Consider the following 21,613-nt stretch of genomic DNA (forward strand, 5'->3'; position numbering starts at 1 on the left):
TTTAGAATTTTTTTAGCCCATAAAAATAGCAAAGATATCACAATCTAATTCCAAGTACTATGAATTTCAGTATACTTCTACTACTATAGACCATATATTGAATTTAACACTGAAATATCCACAGAGTGTCGCATGGACTCCATAGCAGGTTTAGTTCCCACGTAGCCAAAGACCATTTTCATAACAACTCTGCATAGGTTCAATATGCATGCAACATACATACATGTAATAATATATGTGATTCACATATAATTATAAAATTATATCGACTCAAATATTAGCAATATAAAGATTTAATGACCTTAAACAAAAGGGGAAATTAGGTACTTTTCACAGTTGATTAGGTATTAAATTATTCTTTATGAAAAAAATTAATGAAGATGGAAAATTTTGACCAAAAATTTAAATATAAATATTAAATACATAATTATTTAGTAAATACTTTTTGTAGAGATGTAAAGGAGACATTCTCTATTCTTTGAAGACTTTTCAGGGTCCTTGAAAATATTAGATATGTGTATCAAAGTTAGGCAAGTAGATGAATAACAATATGCTAATTGTCAAATGATTGGTATGTGTTCCATATATTTATTAATAATTATCAAATTAGAAGATGATATTAAAATATTTATATTTCATGAAAACATTTTAATAGGCACAGCAAAAAAAAAAAAAAAAAACCCACAAAACACTGTGAGTATAATGATATAGAACTCCTTACATAAAATGTAAACATTGGGCATATTAAGTTTTTATTGGATTGTCATTCTCTCAAAACTTGTCCTTCAATCTTTTTAACTTAAAAATACAAAACTGGAAGTTCAAAAATGCCAATGTGGTACGTGTTTGCAAACTGAACTGAAATAATGTAAAAAACACTTTCATGAAAAAACTTCACCCGTAAAGTCCAGCTTAAGAGATGCATTAAGGAATCACTTATCTTCATCTGCTACTTTTAATTTACCCCAGTTTGAATGCAGCAAAAAAAGCATGTTTTGTATCGTTGGTATCAAAATAATTGAAATGTTTAGTGCATAATTGCTATTCATATGGATAATATTATTAGTAAATTTAACATTTAAGTATTTGACATGCCCAACTGTCTTCTTGTTTTACTGAAACAGGGCACAAAGTGTCATAATGAAGGAATAATTCAAGATAAAATACAAAATATATTTGGAGTAGATTTTATTTTGAATATTTGAATGAAATTAATAGTAATATTCCTGTGGTATTTGTTATGATGGACATAATCACACATATTTCAATATTTATAGGGCTTTTTAGAGCCAGTTTTACTTCCATCATCAGTTGTTACCTACTTGATATTTAGAACATGCTCTTTAATGGTATTTATTATAAATCAATGAAAACAGTTGTTTTGACCCAGCTGGTCATTTTGAGAAATGAAAGATAAACTAATATACAACTTGTAAAATTGAAATAAATTTAAATTTATAAGTTTAAAAATCTCTACATAATTTAGTAAAATTACTTTTGTGGACACCTGATGCCACACAGACTGTTAAGTCAACTACATTATATTGCAAGTGTTTTGAATCTAGTTAAATTATTAGGTCATTGTGCATAACCTTCAACATTGTTTTAAATGTTCGTAAAAGTTCTTGTACTATCTTCTAGAAAGAGTGAATTTAACTCAAGAAAAAGTAGTAACTATAAGAAATCCATGCCTTAGAAGGTGATGGTATGATTCTTTCCCTCTTACATAACTATAACTGTTACTTCAAAGTACCAATAATGCGCTTGATTAACCTGAATTTCTAGTCCCCCCTGCACTGTACTTACAGTTCAGCTACAGTTCATAATTTGTATCTGTTTAAATGAGCCCAAGTCAAGCTTGACATAATATATGTGTGTATATATATATACCTGATCAGATAATTGAGAGTCATATTCTTGTCTTGGCTTTTAAGAAAAAAAAATTACAAGATTTTTCCCAGTATTAAAACATACTTCACATGTTTACGTATGTTTGGATGCTGTCTATTGCATGTCTAGAAGATAATGACATCTTAAGTAAAAACTCATCTAAAAAATGAGTTAAAATACGATCACTGTCTTTGACAATAGCTAGATTCCATGAGTTTCACATGATTATTAACGTTAAAACATGATGGTAAAAAAGACCATTTATGTTTTTTATATATACGTGTGTGTGTGTATGTATGTGTGTGACACACACAGATACACAATGCACAAATGTGTATGTGCATGTCTCTCTAAAATATTTGTTTAGTTCTTTTATGTGCTCAATTCTCTTCACTCAGGGAAGAGTTAATGGTAAACTACTTTGCGTAACAATAATTTCTCTTATAAAGCTAACATTTAAAATATAGTCATGGTTATCTATGTAAGCTAGATGCAATTGCACTTAGAAATGTACTTCCTTTTTGATTTTCTAGCAGTGTTGATATATTTACTCACATGTGACAGTTTCAAAATTATAAGCTACTCAATGAACCACATGCAATATTCATGTAGATTTATCTGCACTTGTCTGTTTGAATCATACCAATACTCAGAAAAGCATTCATGTCTCATTTTTCAGAACTATATTGTTCAGAATTCTTTTGTATTCTCTCAGACTATCGTTCTTCATGATATATGTGGTCTGGATTCAGGTAAAAAATGATGAAATTTTTTACTAAATAAAGGATATATGACATTAAAAACTAGTATACTTTTATTTATATAGAAAGAATAGTATTCATAAATATTATTTGTTTTATAAAATGATTAAAAGAGGAGAGACTTAACCTGCAATTACTTCCTTTGAGAAAGAAAGAAGGATTATAATGTTTAATACTCAGCATGTTTCAAGACTTGAGAAAGTCTTAAGGATATTATTCTGATAGAAGAGTAAATTAATCCATTCACAGCAGCAATTTGCATTCTCTAAGGTCAAGGTAGAAGAAACATAAATAAAAAGAATGTTGATCCTCAAATATGCCAAAATATCAGGTCTTAAAAGATTAGGTATGTACTTTGAAAAGAACAAATTGCATAAATCTTTTTGTTAATATAAAATGTAAAGACATGCTGTAGGCAATAATATTATTATATTCATACCATCAACTTTATAAGTTAGTTACAAGATTGTATTCTATGTGTTTCAGCATTGAAACAGCTAAAGTAAAAATAAAATCCGCAAAGTTAAATATAGTTAATTTGAGTCTCTTTGCTTTTAGAAATTATGAAATTAGGAGAAAACATACACATTGTTTACTTCAGAAATTTTGCTTTGGTGTTAGGAAGTAGAAAATACTTTTCTGAAAAAGAACATTCAAAGCAGTGAATTTTACTTTTTTCTTAGCATATCATATCTTAAAAACCTTACAGAAAAAAAAAAAGCAACTTGAAGTTACATAAAATGTACTATAGTCGATTCTTCTGTGATCATTGAATTTTGGTTCTTGCGTTACCTACAGCGAAAAAAAAATATATGCACATATGTCGTATACATATCATATTACTTATGTGTGTGCATGAAATTCAGTAAAAACATTTTCTCTAGTACTTTTCTAATTCAGTAACCATTTGCCAAGCAAGATTTTCATATCCATTTGTTCTAAGCATTGTAAAGAAAGTATAAAGATTACTTGGATTTAGTTCTTACCTCTCAGAAGTTTATATTATATTACAGTACAAAAACAAACAAATAATAAAGCTATTCTAATTAAAGTCAATCTCTGTGTTCCTACAGTGGAGTTCCAAATTTTCAGGCACTGTGCCACGATTTCTAACTGAGCGAGAGTCCTAGAAACGAATCTAAGTTTTCCTCTCTATTTATTTCTCCTCCTTTTTTTTCTGCCTTTCCCCCTTCCTTCCACTAAAAGTACTGCCTTCTAGTCTAATTTTAAGTGAAGCATCTTGGTGTTTTATAGGATATTCTCTAAAATGTAGCACTCAAGTAAAACATCAGAACTTGATTTTAAACTTTGATTTTAAAATATTTTATGTTAGGAATTATACTGAAATAACTTCCTTTTGGTGATGTTCCATTAAAAATTTTTCCCTTGCAAGTCTAGTTAATTTCAAAAGAAAAAGTATAGAAATAGATTCACATGGTTGATATTTTTAAGATGATAAGATTATACATTCCTTCAATTTATAACGAGTGTCTTCTTGAACGATTTTTCTTTTAGTGAATTATTAATGAAGTTTATAGATTTACTGTAAGCCAACATTTAAAAATGAAAATTTAATTATAAAAGGTCATGGAAATATATGTTTGACAGTATATAAAAACACTTTGAATAAAATTATCAGATAATGAATCATTAAACATTTCTCAGAACATTATTTAGACACAATGACTTATATCATAATGGTCATAATGTAGCCTTTTTATTTGACAGCTGAGTTTATAAACTCTAAAATGAGTTTGCAAGTGCCCATGTGGTCAATGAATATCAGTAAGAGTGGCAAAATGAGTATCAAAATCAGATTTTACTCTTTTAAGTGCCAATATATAAACTCCACACATGGTATCTTTTTAGAAATGATCTGCATGTATTTAAGTTGGCGTGGACACCTTCAAAGAGAGGCAGAGGTGTATGAATTCCTAATGAGGATGAGAGTACAGTCACCAATCAGAACCCTTCCTCACATTCTCGAAATCGCTTGTATTTCGCATTTCTCTCCACGCAGCAGAATTTTTGACGTGGGACACTTCTTGCTCTCCTCTCTTTCCTTCCAATTTACCGTAAGGCATTAAGTGAAACGTCTTCAGCTACGGTGTGTGGCACAAAAACATCGCAGCGGAGAAATGCATGGAATGGAAGAGTCCTTTCCCTTCCAAAACTCTGTAAGCGTCAAACGCCAACCCTTGCCTCCTTCATCTCCTGCTCCTCTGACTTGTCAGTGTGCCATTTCCCTCCTGTGCCTTCTGCCCAATTGGAAAATATCGTCTATCCTTTACAATCCGCCACTTTCTCTCCTCTGTTCACATCTTTCCATTGCCATCAACATTTTTTCAAAACATTCCGACGGGTTTTGAAGTGGGGTTTTCAACCTCTCTCGACTGTGATAGCCGAAGTCCCTTCAAGAAAGAAAAATGATGTCGGAAATAATAGTAACGAATAAAGTATCACAGAAATCCCCACCCAAGCGATACGGTTTCCTTGACGCGCCCTTAACCAACCCGTTAAGTTTAGCCTGACAGCATCCCTCCCTCCTTTGGGTTCCTCGCCTGAAGAGCCGCCTCCACCTGCGAGCGGTGCAGGCATTTTCGTTGTCGACTAACCCCCTCTAGCGCCGAACTGGCGGCATCCGAACCGCGGCTGCCAGGCCGGGAGCAGGCTGGGCTTGGCCGGGCTCTGCAGCGCTCCCGGCTCCGTCCCTGCTCTAGGCGCCCGCCTCGGCCGCGGGGCGAGGTGGTGGGGACCGCGGACGCCGAGGGTCCTCCCAGTCAGCACGCCGTGTTACCCCGGCCCTGGGGCTGGGGCCGCGGAGTCCTACCAAGTGGCCCGCACCGCAGCTTCCTGGCGACCCGAGCGCGGGGAGGGAGTGGGTGCCGCGAGGGGGCGGCTCGTGCGGGGAGAGCCGTCCGCCCACGGCGCCCCTGCGCTGCTGTGGATGTGGCCACGCGCCACTCGGCCCTTGGACTGCTAGGAAAGCGCGGCCCGACGCCACCACGCCGTGGACGCTTGGGGACCCCTGAATCCCAGCGTCAAGGCTGCGACGATGCTCGTGACCTCCACCGCGAAGTCACCTCCGCAACGCGACGCAAAGACCTCGGCGAGCCCGGGCGCCGTGCACCCGCCACTTTCCAGACTGATGTGACCCCCTTTTGCTGCTTCCTCCCCGCGTTTTGCTTTTCTAGAACTGGAAGCCGCGGATGCGGCTACTGCCCTGAGGCGCTCGCTCTGGTGGTCAAGTTTGGGCGACCCGCGCGGAGGAGGGTCGGGCTGACCGCCGCCGGCGAGCTCTCCCCGGACGGGAGCGCCTGTCCGCGGCACTCATCCCCTCCAGCGGTGGAAATGGGGAGAAGTAAGTGGGAGGCGGTGTCTGGAGCTGACTCCTCTTAAAACGGTCGGCGCCGCTGCTATGAAATGGGCGGCTAAGTGCTTGTGGGACTAAGGGCGGCCTCGGAGATGCCCGGCAAGCGGCTGCCACGGCCAGAGCGCGGCGCAGACGCGACCGAGTCGGAGGTGTGCGCGGCACGAGCCGCTGCCCACGCCGCTCAGGCCAGGGGCTGAGGGCTCAGTCCGCACCTTGCTCCAACCACTCGCAGCTCCGTTGAGCCGCCTCGTCCGCCTGGCTCTCCTCGCACTGGCCAGAGGAAAGTTCCCGCGACCCCCACACCTCTTCACAGCTGCTGCGCCTCCCGTGCTTTTGGCTCCGCAAGTGCTCACTGGAGTCGGGAGAGGTCCTCGGGCCGCCCCAACTGCCCGCCCCACCTGGCAGTCCCTCCCCGCCCCCGTCCTCGCGGTGAGGCGCTCCCCGCCCCCTCACTCCCCTCCCCCAAACCACAGCCCGAGCTCGCTCCTGCGCGCGCGCTCTCTCGGGCCCAAGTGAATAGTCCTCGCGCGAGCGGGACACTGTGGTGGATGCAATTCCCCTCGCCTCCAGCCGCGAGGAGCTCCCCGGCGCCTCAGGCAGCGTCTTCCTCCGAAGCAGCTGCACCTGCACCTGGGCAGCCTGGACCCTCGTGCCTTGTCCCCGGAACCTCGCGCGGGGGGCGCCCCGGGACACCCCCTGCGGGCCGGGTGGAGGAGGAAGAGGAGGAGGAGGAAGAAGACGTGGACAAGGACCCCCATCCTACCCAGAACACCTGCCTGCGCTGCCGCCACTTCTCTTTAAGGGAGAGGAGAAGAGAGCCGAGGAGAACCATGGGGGGCTGCGAAGTCCGGGAATTTCTTTTGCAATTTGGTTTCTTCTTGCCTCTGCTGGCAGCATGGCCAGGCGACTGCAGTCACGTCTCCAACAACCAAGGTAAGGGACGGGGCGGAGGAGCGGGAGTGGGTGGGAGGAGGAGGGTGTTTGAAGAACCAGGGCACTGGTTGCCTCCGGCAGGTAACTTTGTCCAGGGGTCAGCGTCTCCTGGCTCGCCACACGAGGGGGCTGAGGGTGTCCCCTTACCATAGCGCCCTGTCTACACCGCCCGGGACGGTGACCCCACGGGCCGGGATACCTTGTGCTTCTAAATGTCTTTAAATGGTAGCGTGAGCATATCAGCTGCATTTGCGTCCCACAGCTGTCGCCCGTGGGGCCGCTCCCCGCTGCTCTGTCTCCACCGGAGGTCAGGCTCTGTGGCACACACTTAATAGAGACTTCTGGCTCTTGGTGGTCGCTCATCTCAGGGGAACGTGTGGTTCTCCCACATGCCTCCTTGAAAGGCAGGGTGCTCCCGCTGTGCCCCGTGACCAGTTATCAGCCCTTCCCCTCCCCTCCGGTGAGTCTGCCGCCCTCGCCCAGCCTCAGTCCCCAGGCTTCATCTACCATCCGGGCCACCGAAGTAGACTTATTCGAAATTCTTCCTAGACCAGATGCCCCAGATCTGTGTTGGGGTTTCATATTCTTGCGGGCGGGGAGTAGAAAAGCGTTTAGGGTGAATTTCCAAGTTGTGAATATCCTATTCATGAAGTCAAGTCACTGACAGATTTCTTGGAGGACTTTGTTTCGGTGGGTAAAGTGGTAAAGTGGAGGTGAACAATGTGTAAAAAGTGATGGAAAACCCTTAGAATATTTGAGCATTTTCCGTTTTTCTATTCATACAGCCTTCATGAAATATATCTCATTGTATTTTTGCTGTGAATAAAGATCTATAAGAATTACCACCTGCATATTCTAAGTCCTTTCAGACTAAGCATGAAACAACCATAAAAGTTTTCCAGCGTGTACCTGGCTAGATATTCTCTCATTCGTGCTCTAATGACCAACCGATGTGTCCCTTCAAGTATTGTGTGTGGTGGTCAGTTACAGTTATCATTTAACGTATAAGGCATATGTTTCAGAGTCTCAAAGTAATTTGCAGGTATGAAAATGGAGGTCAGATGGCTTGAAAGTGTTCACTTTTTGTGTGACACGGAAAAGGTTAAGGGAGAAAACAAACAGCATTCTTTTTTTGTCATCAACATATATGGCCATTTTACTTAGAAATATTATTCAGAATCAGAATAAAATATAATTATTAAGTTCTCATTTATACAGTGATACTTTGGCATATTTTCCTAATTATTACAGTTATTTTAAACTGACAGAATGCAATCACAAATGTGTAAGTGAATTTGGAAACCATACATAACCCTCATGACTTTGAAGATAGATCACATAATAGATACCAGTTACAGTGTCGTGTTTTGCTGTGGTGGTATATACCATCACACTACATCCTCATTTGTTTTCAAAGACTATTGGTATAAAATATTGAATAGATAGTTACTTCATTTCTGTGAAGATAGAAGATTGTTAAAAAAAAAAAAGTGTGACGATTACCCTTTTTTTGTTATAAGGAGAGAAAACAATTTTTAATAATTGGAAAGTCAGACATTGATATTGTACTTTATAATAGTAAATAGGGATACTAGAGATGAATACTTTGAGAGTCGAGTGTACTAGAAGTTTATAACAGTTGTTCGCATGCAATAATTTCCCCAAACAACGTTTATTTATTTAAATACCTATGATACATCAGTAACTACCATAGGCCCCGGGGATACTAACATAAATAAAACAGGTATCTGCATCTACAAATGACCCTAAAGTGCCATTCTACTAAAATGTGTCCTGTTAAAGCATGACCTTTCAGACATTCATAGTAAATTTAAAAGCATTGAGGTGTTATTTATTAACCTCTTCTAGTAATTTGTATTTGCATATCCATTTTAATGACTTTCTCATAGTATTTACAGAAGTTTGACCTAGAATATATGCCAAACATATGTAATTTATTTATTTTTATTAATTAGCTAAACTTAGTGAATGAGTATTATCCAATTTTCCCATCAGTTAAATAGGAGCATTAAAGATTGTCTACTTAAACTCTTAATTTGAATTTGTGTTGATACACTGATAGCACAGGTTGTGCATAAGAGTACAGTGGGCAAAATAGTACCTGAAGGTTAAATTGGATAAAATTTAGGTGACTTCTTCAAAAGAACATTATAAAGTATAGTCAGAATTTTTATCAGACAAAAATGATTATTTATAAACTGATGCTTTTACAGTCTAAAGTCATAATGAATAGAAATTTTTCCTGATGAGATAACTTTCAAATATTGAAATCATCACACTAATGGTTAATAAAATGCTATGTTTCTAAATGTTATTCTTAAAAGCGTTTTAGGGATATTTTCCTTATTTATAGTTTCATAATAGGTACAATAAATCAAAGCATGTTTTTAAACCTGGAAAACATGAGACATTATAGAATTATATGTACTCAACTTGGAAAGATTAATGTTAAATATAAATTTGATTTATTATACACATAAAAATAAACAGTAATATAATTCATATTTAGTTTTGAGAAGATAGTTTTAATTGTCCAATAATTTTCACTTTAAAGGCTAATGGAATGTTTTAATTTTGAAATTTGTTATTTTATAGAGGATAAAGTTACATTTATGTGTAACTTCTTCCTGATTAAAGATATTCACAAAGTAAAATTTTAATGTTATATATCTGTTTTACCAAATTATATGACATCTTTCATGGCTGAAAAGAATGGATTCACCTTTCGTACAACCCCCACCCCAATCCCCATTTTTCCGTTATAAGCAAGGTAAAATGATGATGATAATGACAAAAAAAGTAAACTATCTCATTCTTTTAACATGGTGCTGACAGTAACTTGACTGTAGAAAGGATCTCTTCTCTTGTCTTTTAACTGTGTGAAGCTGACTGTAAAGATGAAATAAATCAATTTGACTCTCTCTTCCTATTAACCAAACCTCCTTGAATCGATCAGAAAGTCCAGGTGCTTCCTAGATCACTTCATCTGATTGAGTAAGTGGAAACATAAATTGTGTTTAAATCTCTCTCATAGTCCATTAATTTTCCCTGTATTTAAAACCACAGTATTAATTAAGTGTTGGTAATTTTTATTTTAAAAAGATTTTATCTTTTCAAGGAATATAGCCTCTCATTTCTGTACTAGACACTTACATGAATATAAAACACAGTCTTGCTTCATGTATAAGCTCACCATTTATCGTATATCACAGTGGCCAGTAGACACCAGGGATCCATTTCTTCAAAGATTATTCTGCAGCAAATACAACTTTATAGCCTAAATGAGTTGATGCATATCTAAGGGTGTGGCCCATGCTTTTAAAAATAATCAATTGCATACTCAAATAATTCAATTAAGTCAAAATATGGTATGGGTAAATGAGTCTAGTGAACTTATTTTATTACCAATACTTTGTGAGTTGATTTCCCCCCCAGGCAATTCAATGACAAACAAAATAAACAAGCAAAACAATAGTGTGGTTGATTTCGTTAAATTTATTAATTTGAGTGAATCAACTGCATAATCCACTGAGTTGTATGTAAATACAAGTAAATATAAGCAGAAAAACATCTGTTTAACAAAATTCATGGCCTAAAATTAGTTTTATCCATAAGTTTTATTCACAAACTCTGAATATTGTTCTTATAGAAATGGAGACATTGAGGAAGTTTTTAAAGAATGTTCAAAAGTGAACATTAAAATACTGAAAATATTAAAAATTTTGTTAAATTAGGAACACTGGATTACTTAGAAAGAATGTTTCTGAAAGACCATTGAGAAGAAATTAGTTTTTGAGGATAAACTATGTATAGATGTAGGGGTTCCAGAAATTTTTATCAGATCACTTCTTGTTAGTCATAAGTATAAATACAACTTAGAATATAATTTTACTATACACTTACAATATAAAATAAGTAATTGTATACTTAATCATTATTGATTAGCATCCACAGTACAGAGATAAAATGTTTTCATGCAGCTCCAGCAGTGATCATCTAAGTGTTGTTTGTTCTGGTCCTGGGATAATACTATATCTAGAAAAAATTTTCTTGCACAGAAATTATACATAATCCTTAAGGAACTCTTCTTCAAAGAAAAAATGACATAGATGAATATAGTTAAAGTTAATATAATATTCTTGAGTATAGCACTTCTATATGAATTTCCTCAGGGAAATGTATATATCTTTTGGTACAGGGTAAATTAATGATTAAATTACATCCTTTTACTTCTTTGTTACTTTTACATCACAAAATAAGTGTTAACAAATATTAGAGTAGAAAGCCTTATGTTTGTTTCTTCACTAATCATTGCTACTATAAACGACTAGTATAAGTGACTTAAGTACAAAAGATACAAATTTCCCTCTACCAACCCTCTTTCCCTATCACCATTTCAGTAACTCTCTCTTTCTCTTTTCCTCTCCTACCTCTCACACACAACTGCTTCTGACTACATGCTTCATTTGTTCTAAATGGTGAAAGAATAGATCCCACTTCATGCTGTTCATCAACCAGGGCCCAACAGGAATAGAAATTTTTTCATTGTACCCTTGACTCACCATCTTGGGATTACAAACATGCTGGAAATCAATATATATAGTTAAGTGATCAAAATAGGTTGACTTTGTCTAACATACATTGTCAATCATGTAACCAAACTAAATTAATACAGGATCAAATTGCATACCTCTACAGAGTTCTATTCAACTTGTAATTTAATCAGACTGACATTTAAACAAACTGAAGATATATTCTGTTCTTGCATTATTTTATTGAGTATTGTTTTCTGTAATCTAAAATTTAGATTATGGATTTAAAAGAAAAGATAAATAAGGCACGTGCTCTCATGGAATTTGGGTAAATAAATAAAACAGTAAAGGTTGTAAGAATTATGTATGGCTGAAGCAACAAAGGCATTAAGAAATAACAAGGGAGATGTGCTATTTGAAATGGGACAGTTGGAAAGACTTTGAAGGTGACATTGAAACCTCATTCTCAGGAAAGAGAAAGAGGTCATTCTGCAGAGTGGGAAGAAGTGCATAACACGTAGTGGAAACTGCCTGAGCAAGGGTCTTGAAGAGAAATGAGCTTGACACACTTGAAAAACTGAGTCCAGGGTGACTGAAACTTACTTTTCAAGGAAGCGAGTTGCAGAAAGTGAGGTCTGAAAGATAGTCAGGAACCAGAGTCCTCAGAGTAGAATAAGATCCATGTTAAGAAGCTGAGTTTTTATATTATCCCGGGTAAAACATGAATCTATAGGGAGGTTTTGACCAACTGAGTAAAATGAGCCAATTTACCTTTTAATAGCACCATGACTAGTGAACGAAAGCTTAATTGGGAGATGATGAGTAGAATTGGGAGTCAGTTGCAGTTTTCCGAACAAGGTGTATGGTGGCCTGGCCTAGAGTGGTGGCAGTGGAGACGGAGAGAAGAAGATGGGTTTGAAATATGTTTTGTAAATAGAATTCATGGGAACATCTTGTCTTCATAGAGAAATACATGCAAGAAGCCCAGATAAATTTTTCATTATTCCCCATTAAAATTACCTTACTAAATATTGATAATTGTCAAGGGATAGGGAGGATGGAATAGAACAAAACTATGTAGCAAGGCTAAGATGTGTATTTTCCACTTTATTCAGTTCAAACAATAATTTAAAACATAATTTTAATAGGGCAGTTTTGTTATTTCAAACCATTGTACATAAGGTAAACTCATTTGGATCAACAAATGCAATTTGATTCATTTCTGACATGGTAACTTTTTATATGTAGTTATTTTTTGTCAGTGGATGACTGCATAAGTATGTAGGGACATCTTCATTAGGCAATATAGTAAGCCAACAGAGTCTAGGTTTTGGCTAATAAAGAGCAATATTTGAGGATTTGACACATGTACCAGTTTTATTCATCTCTGTTATGATCAAATTACTGTTATTGAAAACACAAATTCTAAGTGATCCTGGATATAGAATGATGTGTTTTCAGATCCTTTCAATTATACTTATCTCTCTATTTTGTTTAAATGAAGGAGTGTTCAGCAAGACCTAGGAAATGAGATTTCAGGGTATGTGATATTTTTGGGGATGGAGTGAGGGAAGAAACTGTTATACTTTTAAGTAAACAATAGTAAATTTTATGCAATTAAAAATTTTATCTGAGCAATTAATTATTATTTTGAGTTACCTGTTAATACTACTACATGAAAATAATTATTAAATATAGAGAACATAAAAATTCTTAACACTGTTATACACTATTTTTTAGAAAATTCATATTCTGGAGATACTTCATTTAAATGTTTCTAAATGTATTTAAATATATATCCAAATGCAATAAATCTTACATTTTACTTTAGTGCTTTAAAATGTTCTAGAAAATACTATTCATATAGTTATTTCCTTTAAATAAACTGTATAACTTCTTATAGGCTATACAGTTTCAGTTTTCAATTATAAATTCTCTAAAACAAAATGATTAATTATTTAAGCAGATATTTATTGCCTGCTATATGGCTAGGCAGTGTATTTGCCATACATAAAGGTTCAAAGAGAACTTTTTTTCGCAGAATATATGATCCAGTAAAGAGTTTACAGTCTGTTTCCAGATCTGATAGGAAGAATTTCTGTTTCCTCAAAATCAAATTCAATGAAGTATAAAAGCTTTAAAAACATATTTGTTATATGACAGTGTTTACCAATTAGCCCAAATAATAAAGATTTATGTACCGTTTATTTAAAAATATCTATTATTTTATTACTTTTTTTTTAAAGTTAAGATAATAAGTCACTCAGCAACCACGGATTTAATACCAGGCGTTATGCTAAGTATTGAGGTTACACAAAGATTATCCTCACATTCTGTGGTCTTGAATCTCAGTTTGCATACTGGCATTTTATATTTTGAGTGATCGATATTTATTTTTCAATTACTTGATGGTTTCTATAAGATGAAGAATTTTGTAGTAAATGATGTTGCATGGGAGAAAGGGAAGAGAGTAAAGAATTACTGTGTACCGTTTGTGTTTTATTTGTAAATTGCTTCACAAGACTCTTCTGATGTTAGTTGTATGATTTGACAGATATTCCACTTAATTACATAAAAATGTATAAATATGCATTTTTACAAACATGTTCATATGTACAAAAGACAAATATTTCACACATTTAATGACTTACCGTGGACTGATGTGTGAGTTGAGCTTTTGTTCAAAATATGTTAGACTGGCATTTTTTATATATTTTGGTGTGCTTGTTTTTCGTGAGTTAGTTACTAAAAAGTGTAATTCATGTTGAAGATGCTAAGTTTCCCATTTCAAATAGTAGCAATTGTATGTTTTAACTGAGCTTTGTGAGAATTGGGATGAAAGTGTGTATTTTCACTCCAGGTCCTGAAAAATATATTGAGCTAGTTTCCCAGGATTCTGAGTCCTCCAGCTTTTGGCCTATTTGGTGACCTGTGCTTGATAGGTGTAATGGACAACTCATTGTGCTTCCTACTATTTCACTTTGTAACTTCAAGTGTAAAAGGCATACTTTTTGATCAGAGGAAATATGAAACAACATTGCCTTAGAAAATGGATGTTAAGGAGATAGAAATATTTAGTCTATTATTTTACTCTTGTAATGTTAGGTATCTTTTAGATATCTGGATAAAAAGTAAGATACTTTTATATATAATTTAAAAGTAGATTTTAAATAATTTTTATGTAATTTATTATGTTAATTCACTAATCACAGTAAATTATATGTTCTCTCAGGTGACTGTACTATAATATGATACTTGTATTTTGAGCTACACGAGTGTTGCAAAGAGAAGCACATTCTTCGTACGTAGAGTATAACATCTAGAAATAGTAAAAGCACTTACTTTTAATATTTACAAAGATCCATAACTTTTTAGAAGTATAGAAACTTGCCTACTTGTGGTAATTATATTTAGATACATTAAAGCAAGTTAATAAAGATAAATGTTGTGTACTAGGAAATAAAAAAATTGCATTAATATATATTCTAAGTAAAAATTATCTAAGAATAATTGATGTGATTGACCCCGAATTTGAGTGGAATTAGTCTTGGTAGCACCCTAATTTTTATTGTTAAAGAGAGATATATTGTTCCATATGTTTCTATAAAATGACACTAATATTGCAAAACATAATTGAAATTAAATGAGTAAATAGAGAATTTAAGTATGTAGAGGCCAATAAATCAGTTATTCTGAGAACTGATATCTCACACAACTAAAATTGATTTTTAAATACAATGCATAAGGTAAGTAGCTATAAACATACCAACGATTAAAGAAAAAGAGAGTGAGGAGAAAAGCTGATTTGTGGCTCTGTTGTTTAAATGATACTATTCATTAAGGATTCTCTCTGGCTGTATATATTGAACCATACTCTGGCTTAGGTCCCTTGATATTATTCTAATATCAATTCATTGATGACAAACAATTTTAGCCAAAACTTTTTTTTAATATTAAAAATCTCTTCTTTCTCTTGAGTTAAAATGTACTTAAATAATATTTATCTCGTGAAGGCAAGTGAAAATAATTAGTAGTTGCCATGAAGTGTGATAAGAAATAGTCAAGCATCAGATTCCATTGTACAAAGTCGTAAAAGAATTTTATCAACTTTTAAAATAAAATGAAATCTATGTATTGGTCCACTTGTTAGCAATCAGCATAATACCTCATCAAAAAATAAAGTCTGAAATATCTTCAAAAATTGTAGAATACTAGAACATTTAATGAGAGAAGTTCATTGTCACCTAGGCTATTTTATATGTTAAATTTAATGATGGAACAATGAGACATCTTCATTTTTATCTGAAAAAGAAACAGAACAACTTTGGAAGTATATACTGTTGGTGTAGCACATTTCTTTACATGGTTAGAAAAGAAGTAGAAATTAGCATGCTCCAATTTTATTGTTATTTTTACGATGCCATAGTAGAGCAAAAAGGTACTTATAGTATGATAACTTATTGTCTTATTGTGCTATGGTATAATAACTTCATTTTATAGGTTAGAAAAAAATGTAGTTCACCTAGGTTATTAAAATAACAGCTTGCTAGTTTGTTTAATAAAAATTACACATGTAAGAACCTTTATAATATTCACTACTTTACGACCAGCAATCTATTTATTTTGTTTATTTTCTTAGATTTTTCAAGAACCCTATTAACCAGAAATGTGGAATTAAATGTAGTAATTTATTTTAATGTTAGTAATCTAAAGTTTTAATAGGTTTATTAAAGCTAAATGGTATATATATATTTTAAATGCTACCAAGGCTTAAAATCAGATAAAATTTTAAACATATTTCTGTTTTAAATTTCTCAAATACTTCTTCATTGCAATATATCAGTAGTTATCTTTGGGTTTTTAAAATTTATTTATTTTAGTTTTTTTTCCTTTTATATAAATATTTAGGTTCTTAATCTCATAGGTTTTATATATAATATACTTTTCTTAGAATTCTCAAACTAGTTCGACAATAAGCAAATATTCATTCAATTTTTAAATGAAATATTTTGACACCTGTTATGTTTGATGTGTTGAGAAACAGGAGACACAAAGGCGGACCACTGCCCCAACTTGTGAGAGCTTACAGTTTAGCTAATGAGGTCAGTAAATATTTAAACAATTTTTAAATATCAAAGTTAACATGTATTCAGCTGTACAGTTGGTGAATTACCATCTACAAACTATTGTTTAGAGAAATGAAAAGTACTGTTCTCAAGGATCTAGGAACTAATATACAGAGACGTTGAGAGTAAATATTCATTCAGTATATTGGTCATGACCATATGTTAGCCATGATTTGTGTGACTCCTTAAAATGAAATAAGATCTGCAAGCTCCCTCGCCCCTGCCCTCCCACAGAGGACAGTGTGATAAAATTGAAGAGGTATAGCTGAAATTAAAATACAATATAAGATGGATAAAATGAAGAGAAATGATATAAACTTTACATACAAATAAGCTTGAGAACTTGAGAAGCTAGAGTTACACATGGGAAATGAAAATGAATCTCACATTTATCAGGATTTATCATCATGAATATATGAAAATAATTAGAGAATTAAGATGAATGACTCCTCCAGAGACCTCCATTTTTAAGTAACTGAATTAGTTTTTATGCGTTTAAAGATTAAAACTTCTGCATTTAAGGATAAAATATTAATATCCAAGTGAATGTTTTAGATTGAGCATAGAACTTTTAAGTAAGTGATGTGACTTGGCTTTTTTTTAATAAAAGCTTTATCTTACTCTTTAAAAATGTTTTATTTAGTGATGAGAGCTTTCTTTAAAATATAACAATACAAAATCTAAATTTTACTAGATTCTGTATGCCTTTGTTTATTGATTATTTTACCTTTAGATGAACATAAAATTGACAATACATGTATGGTTATGATATATCCAATTTAGAATATTTCTTCAAATACCTGTAGTTACTTGTCATCCCCTATCATGTTAAATGTTTTTATTGTAATTCTCTCTTTCCTAACTGTATTAAATATTTGTTTTTAGCAGTATTGCAGAACTTTGGAATTGCTTGTATTCTTTAATATTTATCTTTAGAAATTAGGTAAATTGCTGTTTGGTAGAGCCTGTATTTTTATATTTGAGAAGCACATAGAATTAGAAATTGCTGCCAGAACTTGGTGTTTCTAAACAGAGAAAAATCAATAGCAGATTACCCATGATTAGCTGTTGACATTTAGATTTGTACTTTTAGAATGTCAAAAAGCAGTGAAAACTATCAATCTAGTTTCTGTATTATAATTATACTCCTATTTTTAAATTAAACATTTTATGACCCTTCTTCCCATATATGTGATATAGCCTTTTGGAAATAATTAATTATAATAATTAAAGATATGTTGATAAAAATGATAACCTTTAATAATTATTTAAAAAATTAGAGGTCTACTGATAACGCTAGTAGATTATTCCTCATTTTGAATACATCTAGGTTTTTTGGTTATAATTACAGCACTCTAGTGCAGGCATCATTTTTAAATTATGAAAGTAAGTATTTTTATAAGGTTAGAGTAACATATTTCTCCTATAATCTGTATACAATATCTAGCATGTGGTTATTTATTGCTGTCATAAAAGTTATTTTAATTCTGTGCCAGATTATATATCATAAGTCTTTGATGTGTTTTCTCTGATAGTAGATTATTTACTTAGGCTGTCAGAATCCGACTTATAACCAGACTTTACTGAATTGGACGTATTTCCAAAGTCTTCATACCTTAATTCTAAAATATTTAAGATAGACTGTAATACACACATAAGACACTTGTGATATAGATCCCATTTTTTCAAATGCCTCTCTAGTTTGGTTGGAAATTCCACTCTAGATGTGGCACTGGAATATAAGAGACTTAAATGCTACCTGTTAAAAAAAACCCACCAGTTTCATTTTTAGTATTTTAGTAAATGATCCATTTACTCTCCAAGTCCAAGATTATCCTGTTCAGTGCAGTTGCTTTCAACTTCTGGTTTAAAATATGAACTTGCTCTATTCCAATGCAAAGATAGCGAATATTTTATGTGCATTGGCTATTTTCCGTGTCTTTCTATTAGCTGTTCTTAAATTGGAATGATTATAGTTTATACTTTTATGTCTTAAGTTCTTTATATAGTCCTTATATATCTCATGTTATTTCCAAATATTTTTCCCAAGCTGTCTTTTAATTATGTTTATTACAGTTTCAAAAACAAAATGGGCTTCAGCCCTCAAGTTTTTTCACTTTTCCTTCTGAGATTTGCTTCTGAAAACTCATGTACACATTGGTCAGTAGGCGATTGTGAAATAAAATATCCATTTACCAATCACTGAATAAGTACTTCATATGCTAGTGATAAGCTCCCTGACAAGAGGTTAGTTGTACAATTACAACTAATGTAACTTATTCCTAAATGGGGTTCCTTATCTTCCAATTTAAATCAGCCTGAATCCAGTCACCTAATATACATAGGAAGAAGAGTGTTTGACACCTGCCTGGGTGTAGGTGGATGCCAGAGGGTGGGGAAGGTAAACTCAGGCTTAGGAGGGGCATTTACATGGATGTAAGCTGACACAAAAGCATGGGCATCTGGCTTTACTGCATGTGTGCACTGATCTTAAAGCCTCACACACATATGTAGTCTTCTCATTTGTCAAGCTCTGAGAAAGTTTTTCTTGAGTGGGAAAAGCTGGAAAGCAGTTGAAAGAAAGTTGAGAATTTGAGTAAGAACTAGGATGACTCTTCATGTGAAAGCAAAGAAGTTTTCTTTTCCAGTCCTCATTCCTTAACATTGAATATTTTTGGAGTTTATGATTTTTATGGAACAATATGTATTAGTCTTTTTTGTTAATTTTTTGAGTTAAAAGATGTGTAGAGAACACTTGCCTATCCTATTTGACTTCATTTTCTAGATATGTTATGGCTTCAGGTTAATATATCATGCCTCAGAGGATGTTATGATGGCAAGTATTTCTTTTGAAGATATAAAGTGTGCCGGAAAGCAATTATACAGAATAGTGAAAACTGTTCATATACTTGGATCAATTAATTCCACTTTTATGAATTTAAATTCAAGGGAAATCACAAGGAAAAGGTAGGCCAAGAATTCTATACAAGGATTTTCATCTCAGCCTTATTTATGAAATGGGAGAATTGGAATCAAAATAAATGTCCCAAAATAGGAAAATATTTTCACAGAGATAACTTTATTTATTTGAAAAAAGACTTCAACAAGGGCATGTGCATCAACAGGAGTCCCAGATTCCTTTGCATGAATTAAATGGGTAGACTTGTTGGGCTGCTAAGAGAGAACATAAGAGAGGTGACAGGAGAATAAGGAAAGAAGGCTTGCAAGAACAGTCTAATGGAGATTCAGGGGTTACTTTAGAGTGGCTAAGAAGACAGTTAAAAATTCATGATTATTGTTCTATTTTGGGTTGTCTTTGTGGCTAGGATGTTTACTCTGTCTTCACCCCAACATCTTTACTTTGAAAATTTTGCCAATCTGTTATACTCTGAAAAAATAAGAATATAGAAGACAGTAATAAAAGTTCTCTGAGAAAAGAAAATCAGTTGCCCCCATCCCTGCAAAAAGAAACAAACAAAAAACAAAAACAAAAAAACACACAAAACAAAACAAAACAAAACCTCCTAAACATACCAGAGTTTGTGTTAAGTGGGGTTCTACTGAACTTTTGCTCTATCCGTTTAGGCTGTTCAAAACAGCAGCTGGGCTAGGAATTTTATTCCCATCTGATACTAAAATGAGTTCCTAGTCCCTTCGGAGGAGATAACATGGACCTATTTAACATGACGGTATTCCCACAGAATTTACAAAGAGCAAAGGAATGAAAGAAAACGAAAAAAAAGCTACCTATGTGTCCACGATGTGTGCTCTTTCTCTTATCAGGAAACTCAAGTCAAGAGTTTGAGAGGTGGTGTTTAGGGATACAAAAGAAATCTTAAAGGTAACCTTAAGGATATGGAATCCACTTTCATATGCTTTAGACACACCCAGCTCCCCTTCATTTTTATGAGTGCTTAGGAGTGGCTTGTCCGCCTGTCCTTTGTTCCTGGAAATAAACCCTGGAATCAGATATTTGACCAGGGTTTCTGGCCAGATTAAAATGGTGAAGTATTTTAGCAAAAGTGAAAGAGATAGGCTGTGTCTGTCTCCATCTGTGTTTTCCTGGATGATCAACACTGTTTCATTCCCGAACACCTCCACAGCTCCATCATTCTGAGCTTCCTAATCTGTTTTGGTGGTTTTGCACAGCCACCAGTCTAGACTGTCCTTGCTGCCTGATATCCAGCCAAGAGCTGACTACACATCCTTCTTGATTTTTGGCAACCAGAGGGTTAATTTTTATCACATGCTCTTACTGACAAATGAGTTTCCATTTTTGAATGGCAACACTTACAGATCTAGAGATAATGCAAAAAATAATGACTTATACAAAGTTGGGGTGCCTAGGGTCAGGAAATAGATTTCTAGATATAGACGAAGCTCCAGACTCATATTTATTGGCTGTGTTTTGGAGGTTGGAAGCTGTCTCAGCCCAACTTTATAATGGTTGTGAAAGGGTACACTGAGGTATGAAGAACAAGCACCTCACATTTTATCTTAGACTGATAAGGATCATCTGTTTATCAAGAACTTTTGCTTAAAATATATGAAAGTTCCTTTTTAAAAAGAAATTTGATGGGAGTAGAGGAGAATCATTCATTTTATGTTTGGAAACTTAAAAGGGAAAAAATTACCCCACATAGTCCAGAAGGTAAGGAGTACAGTTAAATATATAATCATCTCATTTTACAGATGAGGAAACTGAAGCCTAGGGAGAATGAATAATTACTCTGGGGTCACATAACCAGAAGCAGATCCAGAATTTGAACTCCAGACAGTTTAGTTCCTGTCAAAAAATATGTGCTCTCCCTCGCTACAGGATGCTCCTTTTCCAGTAAGATTGTACTGGAAATAGCTGGATTAGGAGGAATATGTGCCCTTCATAAGTACCCAGAGGAAAAGAGGTGTGGTCATTTGCCTGCCCTCCTCTTCTTGGGAATTACTGATAATTTTAAAACATTTTGGTATTCAACAATT

The 21,613-nt window shown here is 34.9% G+C and overlaps 1 protein-coding gene across 2 annotated transcripts in view; it reads left to right on the plus strand.

Moving 5' to 3' along the window:
* The first annotated feature begins 6,535 nt into the window (after window positions 1-6,535).
* Window positions 6,536-21,613, plus strand: part of EPHA6 (EPH receptor A6) — a 930,608-nt gene continuing 915,530 nt past the window's right edge. For both annotated transcript variants that reach the window (XM_025376846.1, XM_025376847.1), the window contains exon 1: window positions 6,536-6,957. In XM_025376846.1, the coding sequence (XP_025232631.1) occupies window positions 6,573-6,957 (385 nt within the window). In that variant the 5' untranslated portion in view covers window positions 6,536-6,572. The remainder of the gene's footprint in view (window positions 6,958-21,613) is intronic.

Source organism: Theropithecus gelada, chromosome 2 (assembly GCF_003255815.1).
Source record: "Theropithecus gelada isolate Dixy chromosome 2, Tgel_1.0, whole genome shotgun sequence".
NCBI classification, from domain to species: Eukaryota; Metazoa; Chordata; class Mammalia; order Primates; family Cercopithecidae; genus Theropithecus; species Theropithecus gelada.